Source organism: Dioscorea cayenensis, chromosome 2 (genome assembly GCF_009730915.1).
Source record: "Dioscorea cayenensis subsp. rotundata cultivar TDr96_F1 chromosome 2, TDr96_F1_v2_PseudoChromosome.rev07_lg8_w22 25.fasta, whole genome shotgun sequence".
Taxonomy (NCBI): Eukaryota; Viridiplantae; Streptophyta; class Magnoliopsida; order Dioscoreales; family Dioscoreaceae; genus Dioscorea; species Dioscorea cayenensis.
In genome coordinates, this window is record NC_052472.1 from 8013463 (window position 1) to 8031874 (window position 18412).

Sequence of the window (18412 nt, forward strand, 5' to 3'; positions counted from 1 at the left end):
TTAACATTATGAAAAACATCTCAAATATGGTTTCATTAATCACAATTAATTTAGAGTGTTAATATTAACAATGTTGGCACATTTTTTATATCATGTTAAAACAATCATAGCAATTATCCCAAAAAAAAAATATTGTAGTTACCAGAGTTGCATGTCAATCAATTTGAGAAACTGTTTTAAAAAAAAAGATATATAATTTCATGAAAGAGAATTGAACACTACAAGAAAATTAGGCTATAGTGGCAAATTATAGTAATGGATTTTATATGAACCGCTGAACTTCTATACATAAAAATATTTTTGTAGATATACCCTATTTCAATTGTATTAATGATATTCTTTGTTAAATCTTGAAGGAGGGGTCCTCCGATGGTGTCATTGATGTGTTTTGGTTTTTTCTTGAGTTTATTTAGATTCATAGTTTCTCTTTAAATTCTCACTGTTAAGATGATTTTTATGATTAATTGAAGGAATGGTCATGTTTGAACTTGATTGCATCTCAAATGTTTAGATGCTACCCTAAAAGAGCATCAAAAGATTATCTAATCAGATTTAGGGTATGAATTCACATTCTACTTCTTAATTTAATAGAATTTTTTTTTATTAATTTCCGGTCTTTGCTTTGAGCTCATACATTTAGTCATAATGTCACTGATTTTTTTTTTTTATTAATTTCCATAATTTCCAGCCTTTATTCTGAATTCATACATTTAGTCTTAATTTCTTCATTGGATTTTTAATGTCTTGATATCATGCATTACTTTTAGCATGCACTAAAGTATTGTTGTTCCTTGGATGCTTCTTCAAGATGCAGAAATAGCATTTATGCTGATGAAATTATGTTATTGCTAATATTTTTCCTGCAGAAATAACACTACGTGAAATTTTTATCAAAAAGTTTCTTTCATATCAATCATGTTGAATATAACTTTTTGAAGATGTAGTTTTAAAATTCTTCTGACCTTCAATTTTGACTTAAACTTTTAATATTTTGCATGTGGACCCCGCCCAAAGCTTGATTAGATTAAAAAAAAAAAGCATTGTTTCCCCCACTTATTCCCTATCCCTTTGTCATGTGGCTCTCCAATCTAGTGGTAATGAGGAATTCCCGGAGGAATTCATGGGTTTCCATCACATCTGTGCCTTTGATATTTGAGCCTTTTAACTTCATTGTTTTTCTTCTTCTCTTGTGCTTCTTCTTCATTTCTTTGTCTTGTAAGGGAGGTTGCTAGCTAGAAGATTTTTGAAGCTTGGTTTTCAGCTGGACTATCTTTTCAACACTCTCTTTTCCGGCCATCGTAGTAAGCCCCTAGCCATTCTTGGTTAAATTCTTTTAGTAGTGTTGTTTTTGGTAACTAAAAACCATGACTTTTTCTCTATCCTTTGATTAGCTTGCCATGTTTTGTGGAATAGCATGTTAGCTCTTTTTATTTAGAAACCTTGGCATGTTGATGGCTAAATTCGGAGTTGTTCATGCTTGTTGTTCTCTTAGTTCATAGCTCAAAATTGTTGTTGAAATCCTTGGAGCTTAGTGTTAGCTCAAGGGCTTGTGCTTAACCATCCTTGTTTTGAGAAAGGTTTGGCCTTGGCATTAGTTTAATGAGTGTTAAGTTGCTTGTTTCTTGCTCACCCAAGCATGGTGGAGATTTTTGGACCTTATTTGAGGGTAGAACCAACATGCTAAAAGCCTTGCATATTGTGTATGTTTCCATGTATATATATATGTGTGTGTGTGTGTGTGTGTGTGTGTGTGTGTTTTTTATATATGTATTGGTTGTATAAGTAGATATGTTTTTTCTCTCTTAGTTTGGTTCTACAACTTTTTGTTGTTGGTGGAGTGGTTTTGTAAAAGTTGATAGCATTATTGTGTTAATGTGTCTAAAGACTAGAGCTTGGTTGTGAATCTGCAGAAATGTTTTTTTGGTGTTAATGGTTTTGCATATTTTTGTTTTTATTAGTCAAGGCATTGTAAGAGAATGAGAGAAGTTTTGTAGTGGAATGTGTTTAGAATTGGATGGTGGAGATGTTCTCATCAAGTTAAAATATTAGTTCAAGGCAAATGTCAAATGAGTGGAGGTTAAGCATTGGATCACTTTAAATTTAATCATGTTAATTATTTAAGCTTTTAGGGTGTGTTTTAAATTCCTGCATGAGTGCATGCAAGACAATTATTGTCATTTATTTTATTTTATTTTATTTTTATTTTTGGTTGCTCTCTAGAAAATGCTTAGGGTAATACTTGATGAGTGTTTAAACTTGCGATTAGAGTAATTTTGTTTTAACTATGGTAAATCGTTGGGTTTTAGGATTGTTTTAGGGAGTGGCATTGGATCTCATTTTTTTGGGCTTAAGCTAATATCAGGTAAGTAATCTACCGATAACTCCGTATTTTCAGTATTTGAGAAATTATTTTATTCTGTAAAATAATTATCTAGTATTTTGTTATTTTATTTTGAATATCTATTATTTTGTTAATATTGAAATTATTTATCTGGAATATGCATTTGAGGTATTTTCTTTAATTAATTATTTCTATTTAGTTGTTGACTTGGTAAATCTAAATTGGTGTAATGCTAATTAAATAATTGCTATTCTTTTTAACTTGGTTATTAATTTATTATTTATACTAAGTGTGTGGTTACATTCAAACGATTACTTCGACATTTATAAAATTCGTTTGTTTGTAGGCATGGGTTAATGATTCTGCTATCATTTGGATTGACTTAGTTAATTCCATTTTTTATTTAGTTATTTAATCATTTAATTTAGTTTTGAAGGAGCTGGTGTTTTGAATAATTTTAAATACTTCATGTGCTTAAATTTTTATATTTCATTTATGGTTATCGATTTATTTTCTCTAAAGTGAGATTTTGATATTTATTAGTATTTCTGAATATATATGAACTTGAGAAATTTTAGAAATTTCTGAACTTGTACTCTGCAAATATTTTGTATTTGAATATTTTGGTCTCCAAATGAATGATATGCAACCATGTTAGTGGGGGGTTAAACCCTGACCTTGTCGACAAGTAATTTTGGGAAAATGAGACTGCAGTTTCGCACCGTGTCCGTTCGGCGAAATAATCAACGGCCACCTGGTATTCAGTCTTGGGTCACCGAGGGTAAATAAATGATATCTGTTATTTTGGCTCGGATCTGTCACCTAGGATAAACAAATGACCTTTGGCACTTACAGTGAATTTGGAGACATACTCTTGAATTTGTTATTTTTTTGGGTTTGCCCTTTTGATTTTGAATTTCTGCAAAAACACAAATATTTGTCCTGCCTTGAAATTTTCTGTATTTTTGATATCGTATTTCTGGGTTTTGAATTCCGGTAAATCATATTTGTAAATATTCTTTATTAGAATATTTCACTTTGTATTTTGTTTTGTTTAAATTATGTTTTGAAGACCTATGCTCATTTCTGGCGAATAATTATTCGCAGTTCAGAAACCTGGTATTCTTTTGATTTTAGTTATCTTGAATAGCATTACTACTTGAGAACTATACCTCTGTTGAACCATTTATTTTGTATTTGTTTAAACTATGTTTAAACTTTGAATTATTCTTAATATCTGAATTCGAGATTCGTAAAGCCTGTTGTTTTAAAACAATTTCTGGATTACTTACTGGGCTAGTGAGCTCATGGATTTTCTTTAAATCCTTTTCAGATCTTGAGTGATAGACCGGCGTGGATCTTGAAAGATTGTCTGTAGATGTCTTATCCTGTTGTAAATTGTAGTCCTTGTCATTGTCTATCACTATGTTCCTGTATTTTGTATTTATGGACTTCTTGTATCTTGCATTGTGTACTTTGTAGAGTCTAGTAATCCTGTAACCCAGTTGGCTTGTTATAGTTTTACTTGTCCTGGATCAGATTTTGAGGCCTTGTAGGCCTATGGGGCTCACGCCTTGTGGGTCTGCGGCCGTTTGTCTGGGCACCGGGTCTGGTGAGCCGGGTTCGGGGCGTGACATTGCATGTGTAATTTTTTTTTTGAAATTCTGCTGACTTTCATTTTGCAACTATGGTATTAAAGAAAAACTTTCTTCTTTGGGATCATCGTGGATCTTGGTTGACCACCAGCTTCAAGTGCAGTTGCAAGAGAATCAATTGAAGGGGTGGGTTGTCAGTTCATAATCTTTACTATCAATCTTTATTGAATGTTTATGGCCAGGATGTTCTAAATTTTTTGTGGATGAAATAACATAATAACATATATGTAGCTACTTAACCTTTGTATTTGATGCACTACACAGCATACTAGAATATAGGAATGTTAGTTAAATCTAGCTTCTCATCCCAACATATTTACCAGATGAGATAACAACTTCTAAATCCGCACATTGCCGACGCTCTATTTTATTAAATCATGAGGTTTGGTATTAGTTAAGTGTTTGCTGCCCGGCATTTAATAAAAGAGATTCTTCGCCATGTTAATATTTTTAGGTTCTGTGTTTAGTAAAACATCTTGGAAACTTCTTTCTTTATTGTGGGCATTAATTCAAGTCGTTAATGTCTATGAAGTTTATAATATGAGTAGAACACTTTCCAAAGTTGAGTTGTCACTCAAATATATTACATAGAACACTGGGCTTTCGTTGTCATGTTGTTGTATGGTTCTGTCTTTTGTTAGACAATCAATTTTTGGGGTTCTAATATCTTGATTGTCTTTTGTTAGATAATCATGATATTTTCTCTTGATCATCCTCTAGATCAAGAGAGATGGGTATTCATGAGGGACAATCGAGGTGTTTGCGATTGTGTTCTCCATTACTATTATTGCCTCTGCCCACATAAGTACTATTGATCATAATTTATTCTTTGTTTTTAGATTTCAGAGCTTGTTAGAAGATGTAGCAAATTTTCTGCAGACCTCTTTTTCTTTCTTGGCAGCTGCAATAAATAATATTTGATACCTCTGTTGGTATTTTGTGTTTTGTCAGATCTATATATGTTTGTGTTTGACACATAGAGTCTTATTATAATTCTTGATATGATTTTGATTGTTGCGCAGCACTACTAAGTGGAAATTTGCTGCTGATCAGTTTGTAAGAGAACTTCCAGAGAAAGTAATAATTCATTGTAAGTCTATTATTGTGGATTTACAACGTCAATGGCGTATTTTTACATTGAACTGTCTTACCTTTCCTAGGCTTGTAATTGATATAAGGAGCACTGGCATTATTTTTGAGGAGCTGAGGGATAATTTCGTCCATGTTGTTGTATTGTTCTGTCTTTTCTGAAATGCCTAGCATAAAAGTTAGATGTAGTTATTTTAAGTGTTTTCTTGGTGGCTTCTTTTTTTAAATATAAATATGGTTTGTGGCTAAGTTCGGTAAATGGAATATTCTTTTTTTATTTACATGTTCATCTTAATATTATAAATTTTTTTTGTATAATTTTTGTCTAAATAGAGACAAGACATCAACATATAATTTTTCAATGTTTCTTTGATTTGCTTTGAAAAAAAAGAAAAAAAAAGATGTATATGCAAATTTAATTTTATTAAGTATCATGGATTTAATTTTACTGAATTTGATACGACATATAATTCAGTATTTCTAATCATATTTAGCTGAGAAAGTTCCATTTTACTTAGACTGAATCATAAGACCGTGTAAGTGAAATCTTAGGCTTAAAAGTTGTAATCCAATGTTGAAAGTCTTCACTTAAAAATAATGACTTGTAATTATGAGATTTTAAAATGAGGACATCTCACTTATGAAAGCTTTTAGTGGATTTGTGTTTTTGAATGATCTTTGTTTTGGTTATTTGTTGCATGATGCGTCTTCTATTAATATTTCCTATTCTAGTAAAATACTTGTTGGTACTATATATGAGTTCATAGTTTGCATGATTAGTTGAGTAGCTATATGATAACCTATTTCTTTGATGCTTATATATATATATATATATATATATATATACCTTGAGAAGCTTGAAAATGACTCTCATATGTGCTGTAATGAAACATTGGAGTAGACCTTGATCAGTTATTAGCAGACAAGTGATATCATGAAATCTGAGTTGAATCAAAAGCTCACATTATTAATATGGTCATGTGCCTTACACAGTTTTTTTTATGCAGGAACTCTTCATACACTCTTCTTCGTTTATTATCTTCTTAGCCTGAATGGGTACAGAAAACTCTGAATGAGAGATATTCTAATGCTATGAAAAAACTCAAACCCCAAGGCAAAGAACTCGAGCTACTGCAGTCATGCTTGACAGTTTGTTTAAGTTACTTTGTTTTAGTACTTGGGGGCTTGTTATCCTTGCTTCGTTGCCATTGATTGTTTAAAGTTACAATTTTTTTACTTGTAGAGTGATGATTGATCTAAATGTTTGTTTGATTTAGGACAGAAAGGAGGAAGTTCTCTAGGCTTAGTATATGGATGACAGTGAGTTAAGTCTTTTTTAAAAATAAAATTGCAGGGCAAATTGGTTATGCACTTATGCCAATGATTGCAGGGCTTAATGGTGGGCCTAGATTAGCCTGTTTTATACACATGCTTGAGATGCCTCCTGCTGCAGAAACCTTAACTGTTGGTAAGATGGAGTCAGTTGATGCAGCGTTCCGTCTCCTCAAAAAGGTATCGTGGCTTCTTTTGATATTTTGTTCTGGAGTCTGATAAGATAAAGATAAAGACAAAACTGTGAGTAGCTTAAATGTTCTAATGATTTTCCCTGTTTGTAGGAACACTGTTTGATCTTTCAGAGGCAAAAGCTTTCTTTGCTTTTGGTGATTCTCTTGTTGACAATGGCAATAACAACTACTTGGAATCAACTGCTTGAGCAGACTCGCCTCCGTATGGCATTGACTACCCTACTCATCAGCCAACCGGTCGCTTCTCGAATGGCCTCAATCTTCCAGACATTATAAGTGAAGTTCTTGTTTTTTTTTTAAAAAGTTCAGCAAAAGAGTTCATGTAATGTTAATTTTTCATGTTTTACTTGCTGGTGAGTACTTAGGTGCTGAGTCTTACATTGCCTACCCAACTGAGGTTTAAGTTACGAATTTGGTATCCGCCACAATAGATCTATAGTGACTGAAAATTACCTTATAGCGGCAAAAAAATAAAAATAGCCCCATTTTTTTGTAACGAGTTGTCACCATGGACAAAATGTGCAATATTAATAGTTCAACAATTAATTGAGAATCTTCTTGATATAATATGTTTTGAAGTTTATTTATGTTCGTCAATGGAAAATATATATACAAAAGAGTTGATTTTTGAATTTTGTAAAATATTAGAGATATTAAAAAAATAGTAGAGTAATTTATAATTTATCATTTTTGATGAAAATAACTAATACAATAATTTTAAGGAATAACATAAACATTGAAGACTTTACAGGGAAAGTCTTTCACTGCAAAGCACCAAACGAGCCCTAAAAACATTGTGCTTATTTTAAAATAAAAAAATGTTGTTGATGTTTTGTTAGAAATTAAGATTTACTAATAAATTTTTTTCTAAATAAAATACGTGGCATAATAAAAAGTAGTATCCATCTAAATTTTATTACAGTTACATAAATAGATAAATAATATAAAAATTAGGGTGCGCCTGTTTGGCCGCATGTAAAACTACATGTAATTGGAATTATAAAATTTTTCAAAATCTAGTGTTTGTTTGGCTAAACTTAAGAATTTCAAAGTAGTTACAAATGCAATGTAAATGAATTTTGTTAGATTTGTAACTACGCCCAAATCGGGCGTAGTTCAATTTCCTGCATTTGTAATTTAATAGTCTCACACGTGATATCACGTGAGATGAATGATTAAAAGATGTGTATACCGGTTGTAATTTCTAATGTATTATCATTCGGGTATTATTTATATTTAAAAATATATTTTGAAATCGTATGAATTGATATATGAAGGAATTATAAAGAGATAAGATTTACATCATAATAATAGTAAAAGTAAATAAAAATATTTGTGAAAATATTGAGAAGATAAAGCAATCAAATAACTTAAGTGAGACAATTTAAGAACGGAAAGATCTTCAGAAAGACAAAATTATATTTGAAAATATATTTAAAAGGTATACCGTGTAATTTTATTTATTTATTTATTTATTTTGAAGATATATACTTGTAATTAAATGTTTAAACTTATCTTAATATTTATTTTAATATGGTCCATGATATATATATATATATGTATATATGTAAAATTAATAATGGCTTTAAGGTGGGGCAACCCCACCAAGGGTGTTTATATTTTAAAATATATTCAACTAAACACATATTTTCAAAATCTAGATTTACAAATCCTTCCAAACAAATATAAAATTTTGAAACCCAGCATTTTCAATTACAGTCAACCAAACACTAGATTTGACTCTCCTGCATTTTCAACTCTAGCATTTACAACTACACTGTAATTGAAAATCTATTGCATTTTCAACTATGACTAACCAAACACTACCTTAATATAATATAGAGGTGGATATGCTAAAATCATGATTATATGTGTGAGTGTGAATGTTGATTATGGTGAGATTAAAATTTTATTAAAAAGAATAACTTGTGAGATTAGAATAAGAAGGATAAGCTAAAGTATATTTTTTATTTATACTAATAACGTTTTTTTTAATATTGACTTTACATTTATATTAATCACATTATTTATTGTGAAAATATTACTAATTTTTTTAATTGATTTATTAGGGCATAAATATAATATAATTACTTAGATATTTTCACTATATATTTTGATGCAAAGTTTACTAAATTTTTCATAATGTTTATGCTAATTATATGCTTATACCCTACCCAAAAATTAAATAAAAATAAAAAACAAAAAACAAAATAAAAAACTTTGTCATGCATTCAATTTGGCTTGTGCTTTTCTCCTTCAATTCTCACACATCTTATCTATATTGATAATATTTCATATAAAAAGACTACTACACCCATAAAAAAATAGAGAATAATTACATCTATTCATGAGTTTGATATAACAAATTTAACCAACGGCCTCTTGGTCTATTGGTGCTAGGTCTCTTGCCAGAGGTTCTAGTTTCGGGGAGATCCGGGCTCAAAACCTACACAAGTTGAGAGCACAGTGTTGTTGAGCTTACGGATGCTCGCCATGTCGGTGCACGATTATAAACCTTAAATAGAGGTGCTTGTAGCCTAGTGTCAAAAATGACACATTTATTTTAATAAAATAATTTCCTATATAAAAAATCAATACTGCTAATAATTATAATAGATAATAGAGATAACCAAAATATTGATATATGAATAAAAAAAATTTACCAAAATATCTTTGAATTATATAAATAATTTAATAAAATAGAGAGTTAAAATAATTTATTTAAAGATACATGACAATTTATGTCTTATAATCCCATCCATTATATATATATATATATATATATATGATATATATATATATTGTTGAACATATTTCTTAAATTTTTGATCCACTTCTCACCAATAAATTCAAAATTCTCCTAAAGCCACTTCTAGTAAATTTTCACATGCTTCATTTTTAAATTTGCAATTTTTTTTTGGGCAATACCCAAAACTTTTGCACTTGAAACATTGAAGTTTCTCCTTGGGCTAACAATCTTTCTCTTTACCCTGTCAAAGCTTACGTATAAAGCTCGGATACCATGTTGGAATTTTGAGAAAAAAAAGAATAACAAAATAATAATAAACATAGAGTCTTTTAAGATAAATTTATTGTGAAAATTAATAATTCAGCATGCATTTAAATTGGCAATACACAAAAAACTTATAATATCTAAACTGAAAAAAAAAATCCAAACAACTACAATAAAATCTAAGATGTTAACCAATTACAACTTTGAATTATTCTCTAACACACTCCCTTATTTTATAAAACTTTCTAGAATATCTCTCCAAACTTCAAACAACTTCTCTCCATACTTCTACTATTTGTCAAGCATTTCTCTTCACTAGATAATGTACTTCTCACCAACTTATAATTATTGGAACACACACACACACACACAGATATATATATATATATATATTACCGATAGCCAAAATCCAAATTCTTGAATTTTGCTTTTTAACACTATAAATATACTTTTAGTAACTTTAATGTCAAAAAGTAAACAAAGATATATATGATTTGTCGCACTTCCATTATTTAAAATGTTGTATTTTTTCACTATAAATAATAAGTTAAATGGTTTTTTAAATAGATATACTATCTTTTGTAGAAGATTTATTTTAAAAAATTATACATACAATTTAATTTAAAATTATTGAATGCATAAATGTTTTATGTGATATTTTCCATAGGGACAACCAAAAGCCAAAGAATATTTAAATAAACCTATACTTTTTTTTGATGAGTTGCGGTTAGTTGCTGGAGATGACCATGCCACTGGTGATCATGCACGAACCATTTACCACCAATTTGGTGCTACGACACTAGAGGATGATAATGCACCACCACCTAATACGCTAGTGGATTGTGAACCCATGGATTCAGGTGACCAAAGACATGAAGCACTAAGATCATGCGCAAGCAAGAGCACTGCTAGGGCTAGTCACGGACGAAGGAACAATGGGGACAATGTTGCGTCAGAAAATATTGGAGATAAATTAGGTGAATTTGCTGCGTCAATTTAGACAGAAGACGTGGAAAGAAAAACTCTCCGATGCTCTGTGGGAAATGGAGGGTTATGATGACAATGAGATGGAAATGGTATTTGAGAAATTAATCAAAGATAAAAAGCAAGCTGAGAATTTTTACTTGAGAAAGGTATCCCTTCGCAAAAGATGGCTAAATAATTTTATTGCTTCTATGAGAGATGCTGGTCCATGAGTGGGTCATCACATTAGGTATGTGATTTTAATTTTTATCAAAATATTTAATGTTCATTTGTTAGTGTATTTGCCTTGTCCTTATTGTAATATATTTTTTTTCATGAATTAGGTTGTTCTTTGGTTGGATGGTGGACCTTAATCTTTTATGTTGGCATGGATGTTGTTTGTTGTGTGGGTGGTTATTTTCTTATGAACCAAGAATTTGTGTGGATGGTTAGAGACCATTGTTATTTTCTTATGTCATTACTATGTATTTGCAAAAGTTTGCATGGATGTTGTTCTGTTGTGTGGATGGTTAGAGACAATTGTTATTTTCTTATGTTATGAACTAAGAGATGTCATTCGCTTAAATGGATTTGTTTATGTGAATTTTTTCCTCAAGTAAATTTAATGATGTTGTAATGAAGTAGGAGGAATCTTTTATTGTCTTTATAAAATATTTAAGTCCAACAATTTAATTTTTTTTGTCATACAATATCATGTTGTATTTAAACCACATGGAATTCCTATTACATATTAGGAATTTGACAAATTTAATTTTCTTGTCATACAATGGATTTGCTTAGGTGAATTTGATGTCGTATTTAAAAAAAACATAATAATGAATTTAATTTACTAATTAATTAAAATTAATGTAAAAAATATTATTCAAGTTTAGGGATTACAACCTAAATTTGTGGATTAAAAAAATAAAAAAATAAATAATCAAATGATTTTTGAATAATAATTATGAATTTGTAAAATTATTAAAATATTTGGATTTTATGTAAAAAAAATATTAAGATTTAATTTTTTTTAATTGTTTTTTTTTTCACTTCATTTTCGTAGAAAGAAACTTTTTTTGAAAGTCCATTATGAAGTGACACCATTTCATGGCAAATGAACACAAGAAGTAGAAAAGTGAGCACTTCGTGGAAGTGACACTAAATATTAGAAATTCTCTCTATTTTCTAAGGAGAATACCCTTTTATATGAAATAAATTTAAGGTGATTGAATGAAATAGGTGTGATAATACAAAATAAATAAAAATTTAATTATGTGAAACTTAGGTTAGTTGAATAACATGAAGTAATAAATATATATATATATATATATATATATATATATATATATATATATATATATATATATATAACATAAAACCATATTTATATAGATTCATTAATTTTATTATTTCTACAACTTTTTCTAACTAAACTATATTAACATAATATTGTTAACGAAAATAAATTAATATCTTTTTTTAAAAGTCATAAGTACAAATTTGTTCCTAATTAGTATTTTTAATGTTTATTTAGTTTTTGTTAAAAAAAATTAATCTAGTTCATTCAATAACCAATTCACAGATTGATGTATACATTGATTTTTATGCATTTTATAATTTAATGGTTTCTTAAATATATGATATTTGAATAATAGTTGTGAATTTTATTGTTTGATTTTTTTTAAAAATTAATCTTAATTAAGTTTAAGTAAAAAAAAAAAGGTAAGATTGCAAGTACATGAATTTTGGTGAATGATCTTTATTGATATTAATATTTAAAAATAAAATAAAATAGTTGCTATTTATATTAACTTTAATAATAAAATCTTGTATGAAACAATAGGTAAAAAAAACAGTTTTTCTATTTGATGTATGTTTAATAAAATAAATAGATAAATAAATAAATTCAAAACTAAAAAATAAACATATATTTAAAGAATTCAATAACCAATGCACAGATTGATGTACACATTGATTTTTATGCATGAATTTTGGTGGATGATCTTTATTGATATTAATATTTTAAAAAATAAAATAGTCGCTATTTATATTAATTTAAATAATAAAATTTTATATGAAACAATAGGCCGAATAATCCGGACATGATACAGTTTTTCTATTTAATGTATGTTTAATAAAATAAATAAATAAATAAATAAATTCACAACTAAATAAATAAATTCACAACTAAAAAATCAACATATATTAAAAAAATATATTGCTAGATCCACCAGTTTATACAACCATTCCATGCAATTAAAAAAAAGCAAATTAATTTTATAATCCATATTGTGCTTCGAGTTGAAACTGAATAGCAAATTTTAAAACTAAGAAATATATTATCTTTTATACATAATTAAATTGATTACATATTATGTTTAGCAGTTAATCTGCAAATAATTTTATAATCAAGTGAATTATTCATTGGAAAATAATCATTAAAATGGTTAAAATAAACGTTATGATAGATTTCTATTGTAAGCAATCTATATTTTTATTAAAAATATAAAAAGTCATTATCACTGAGAATTTTGTAAAAATATGTTAAAAATAAAAATGCATCATATAATTTACCTAAGCTAATTATATAACAACACCATCTTCAGCATTCACACATAAAACAATTATTTTATCATGGCTCTCTATTGTATTATAATAATTTGTACATAAATTTGTGGGGTCTTTTTATTCTTACTTGACTTTTAATAGAATTAACCGGTTAAAAATAAGTGGATTACAAATCAAATTTTAATTTTTCATATTTTAGATGATTGTGGGTTCATGACTTTCATTAAGGATAAGCCCTTAAGTGTGAATGAGAAATTATTAGACAAACATAAAAATTAATTTGTATTGACTTCAAACACCATATGAGTACACGAACATGAGTGAAAATACTAAAACTAAGAGATCTACATTTCCTTAATCCTACTTTTAATTTTTTATATTCACACAATTTGGCCAATGCTCCTAACTCCTTTGCGAAAAAACACGCTGGAATAAATTTCTCTTAAATTTGTTGATCTTGACCCTTCTCTTGTTGATCTCAACTTTCCTTGAGCTTCTTTAGTTCAATTTTTACATATCACTTGAATCTTAGGATGTGTTTAGATTGCGGAATGGGAGTGTAATGGGAATGAAAGGAATGAGAATGATAATGGTAATGGGAAAGGAATGATGATGGGAATGAAAACTATGTTTGACTGGAATAAAAATTCATTAGGAATGGGAATAAGGTAAAATGAAAAATATGGTGAAGTTACGATTTTTCCCTTAGTGCTATTTCAAACTTTTACTTTGTGAAATATTTTTGTATATCATATTTACTTAAATTATTACCAAATATTAATTATATAATTCACTTTAATTATTATTAATTTTAATTAGTACAATTAGGTATTATAAATAAATATTTGGTGTATTGGTACAATTATGTACAATTATGGGAAGAGGGTAGATATGTCAAATGCCTTCAATTAACATCAAGATTTCTTCAAGTTAGACTCCTCTTACGCTATAAGAAAAATATCAAATTGACAAAAAAAAATTGGCACAGAAAAAACTGTACCAAATTTGTCACAACATTTGATAAGGAACTAACAAACTGTGTCAAATATATATATTTTTTTAAAATAATTTTTAAATTTTGTGCCAAATACACTGCCAAATATACTAAAGATAATAAATTTTTTAAAAAATAACTTAGCAATGTCATGCCAAACATGTAAATGTAATAATTTTCTATGACCTTGCCAATTGCTTTTCCAAATGTAATTCTTTTTAATATAATTTATTTATACAGTGCCAAATCTAGTGCCACATATGCAAATATAATAATTTATTAATATCGTGCCAAAACTAAAAATATATTAATTTATTTATACCCCGCCAAATACAGCGCCAACAAATCAAATATAATAATATATTTATACCATGCCAAATGTCATGCCACAAATGCAAAATAATAATTTATTAATACCATGCGAAAAATACAAAAAAAATAATTTATTTATAGCATGCCGAATATATAACTATAATAATTTATTAACATGGTGCCAAATGTAGTGCCAAAAATGCAAAAATAATAATTTATTTATATTGTACCAAATGGCATGCCAAATATGCAAATATAATAATTTCCTAAAAAATAAAAACTCATAGGCAAAGTCTTTTAAAATATATTTATTCACAAAAATGCAATTTTACTTATCATCCTAGAATTTTAAATAAGAGTTAACCGCAAGTGATGAATTGACAAAGACGGCCTTACTAAATTAAAGTAAAATATAATATGTTTTAGCTATTTAAATAAGAGTTAACCACAAGTGATGAATTCAAGATTAGCAAATACTTAGATTTATTAATTTATGAATATACACCAATTAAGATATTTTGAAAGGATATGAAGGAAAAAAATAATAATTCTATTTGAGCTATGCATGGAAAAGAAAAAGAAAAAAAAACTATACACTCATTTATATTCACATAATCACACAAATACATATAACTTATACATTATAAATATGTTCAAGACAGTGCAACACTTCCAAAAGAAAATATTATACTATAAAAGCTAACATTTATAGTGGATAAATGATACAAACCCATGCTCATAGCCCCAACCCATCTCATCTTCATTGCTTTCAAACCCTAATCCCCAACCCCCATTAAAGCCTAGGGTTTGCATTGCCGTCGAAAAGCATTGATTGTGTAGCACTGATGTCTTTATGATATTAGTCTAGGGTTTCAATTTCTTAAGTGTTAGGGCATATCACAAAATTATATATCACTATCAGAGACATGCGGAAGCAAAAATAAAATTGTGATATAATCTAATTATTTTAAAGAACACTTAATTTAATTGTAATATGTAGAAAATTACTTCTGGATCTTCCAAAATTTTACTATGATGTGCCAAATTTATCTTTCGGATTGTCGTAGATCTTCTAGAGCCAAACAAAAGTCTCACGCCTCTAGATCACACGCCAGAATTAAGAAATAGGTCCTCTTTTTCTCCAAATAATGGCTAGGGTTAGAGAGGTAGAGAGAGGTTGGGGATTTTCTCACTAGAGAATCAATTGATCCTTCTAGGATTAGAGAGGATTCATATTTATGGAGACTTCATAAAACATGATAAATATTATCATTGAGGTTCTATTAGAAATATGAGTCATAATGTAACTAAAACCACTTTTGTCTTTCACTCAAAATTTTGATTAATTATTTGACTCCATCGAATTTTAATCAAAATTTAAACTTAAGACAAAAATCCTAGACCAATTTATAATTTCACTCATCTAATAAAGTAAAATTATAAATTGACAATTTTACCCATACACTCAAAACGTGATTGATTCTTAATCCGTTTAAGCGTGACTCCCTAGGTTCATTTTGATTGGCAATGGGAGGATACCAAAGGATGTGGGTGACACCTAACTAGCATTGTGGACCCACGTCGCAGCACAATTGAACACGAATGAGTAGATCATTACGAACATTTCCGATTATAATTACCATATGTGTATAAACCTTTTTTTCTTGTATCTCAACCGAGTGAGAGCCATGGTATCTGTCAAACTCACTAAACTCAATCATATGCAAATTACCATAGTGTAGTAAGATTACCATACTACCCTTTGTGTCCCCCATACGATTAGTTTGACTACTTTAGCCAATGTCTTCTAATCTCACATACTTATAATCGGATAGGATACTAACTCGTTTACATCCAAGAGAACGAATTCCTTCGTAGTAATCACTCACAACTTCTACTTGTTTGACATAGTCGTACTTCGAGGTCAGCCTTACCAAAAGGTGAATTGAGCCTAATGACTCTAGTAATAGACTAGATGTCACAAGCACATTGTGATTATGATACCTCAGATCTAAGGTCCACTTATATGATCATAACCAACAATTCCAATCATTGACTGTTAAAGAGTAAAATTAATGTGATTAGGTTGTTACGAGTCATGTTCAAATACACCAATTCCAGTGATGTATTTATGACATATGCTCGCACTATTCTAGAATGTTCAACTAGCACTTTTTGTCAAAGTATATGTCATACAAATCCTTATGAACCTTTAACACCCAATTAAAGATTCTCAGATTTGCGAACTATTTAAGTGTATAAGTACCAAACCTTTCAAGTGCCCTCCTCCTTATCCTACAAAGATTACACATGGACTATGATGTTCAAAACTAATTAAAAATGACATTACAAGATTTATATGAATATAAAAATAAATGCCTATTAATAATAAGAATATATACCACAAATGAAATGGCCTAATACAAGTATGCTCCTTGGCATTCGAGGGCATAGTCTTAACATTAAGATCCTTGACTTCTTTGGAAGCTTTTGGAGTTGGGATTCAGTTATATATTCTTTATCTGATATCATTGTTGTTAATTATGGATCAAAATATGGTTTTGGATTAGAGAATCGAGGTGTTGGTTTATTTTTTATCCCGATAATTATGATTTTTTGGATGTCAATTATTTTCTTCGGGGTTTTGCTATGTTTTGTTTATGGTGAGGATCATTCCGAAGTTCGTTTGATTGAGTTTCAGGCATTATAAGGTTTTGGCTCCATTTTAGGAGTTGGGTTTGGCTTGTGGATGGAGTGGAGTGTCTTAGTTGTATACTTTCTTGTGTTTTGAATGAAATCAATAGTAGAGAGCTTATTTGATAGGTTATTATTATTATTATTATTATTATTATTATTATTATTATTATTATTATTATTATTATTATTATTATTATTATTATTATTATTATTATTAGTTGTTTGGGTTATTTGGTTTTTATCTGAACTTTGGTTGTTTTTCCTGTTCTTGTTTGATTTCTTTAAGGCTTCTTGTTATTTGGCCATTGACTGTGTCTTGAAGCTTGATTTTCCCAGTCACTGTAATTTGGTTATCCATACTGAATGTAGAGGAAGTTAGAACCCAAAAACTGAAAATTGTCGAGGGAAAAGTAATGATAGTTTATCAAAAAAGTTCCTTTATACTCCATTTCCCTGCTATTAGTTTTTTTTCAAAGATATATTTGTATACAACTTTTATGGTGTAGTTAAAATTAATTAATTTAATTGCCACCATTCAAGTATGACATCAAGCTGAACAATGCAATTCTTTTGGAGGATAAGCATTTGCCAATGTAAGCTTTCTACCTTTCTCTATGTGCACACTATGTGCATGTTGTATATACTGCTCATAAACAACTCTTTTATGATAATGGTCCCGAGCATTTGGATTGCTTGCCTATTTCTGAGCTAAACAATGAAGTCATTGAATTTGATTTGATGTTTTTTTTGGAGATATATTAGTATGAAACTTTTATGGTGTGTTAAATTAATCAATTTTATTGCCAATATTAAAGTATGACATCAAGCTAAACAACACAATTCTTGCGGAGGATTAAGCATTTTCCAATGTAAGCCTTTTGGCTTACATTAGCTTTGCTATTATATTATTTTGGCTATGTATTTTTTATTTTCACTTGATTATTGATTAAGTATCACAAAGTAAATTAGCTATCTTCCTGATGGATTGACTTAAACGAATTGAAGTTAGGATAAATGTTACTTTAATTTCAACATAAAATTGTTTAAAGTTGTTAGCTTTGGTTGTTTAATCATTAATATTTGAATAAATGATTTACTTTGTTAGCTTTAGTAGTGTGAGCCCCACCCCTTAATCAAATCCTACCCATTGCTTTTATCTTTGAATCCTAGCGGTTGGTTTTACTTTTAATATTAGCCATTGATTTTGTTTTTGTTTAGTTTCAAAACCCTAGCAGTCTCTTCAGCTTCTTCGGT

The 18412-nt window shown here is 28.8% G+C and overlaps 1 protein-coding gene and 1 long non-coding RNA gene across 2 annotated transcripts; both read left to right on the plus strand.

The window, feature by feature from the left end:
- Window positions 1-1087: 1087 nt before the first annotated feature.
- Window positions 1088-3745, plus strand: LOC120280182. The gene is made up of 3 exons (XR_005542264.1): window positions 1088-1301; window positions 2307-2362; window positions 3675-3745. It is a non-coding gene; the product is annotated as an uncharacterized LOC120280182 (long non-coding RNA).
- A 2650-nt stretch (window positions 3746-6395) lies between these two features.
- LOC120272265 lies at window positions 6396-7028 on the plus strand. Its single transcript, XM_039279038.1, has 3 exons — window positions 6396-6405; window positions 6476-6597; window positions 6702-7028. The coding sequence occupies exons 1-3, from the start codon at window positions 6396-6398 to the stop codon at window positions 6885-6887; spliced, it is 318 nt and encodes a 105-aa protein (XP_039134972.1). The 3' UTR covers window positions 6888-7028.
- The last annotated feature ends 11384 nt before the right edge of the window (window positions 7029-18412 follow it).

Excerpts from the sequence above, each read along its gene's own strand:
- LOC120272265 (XM_039279038.1), top strand. Across the intron at positions 6,598-6,701 it reads CGTTCCGTCTCCTCAAAAAG|GAACACTGTTTGATCTTTCA; the intron begins GTATCGTGGCTT and ends CCCTGTTTGTAG.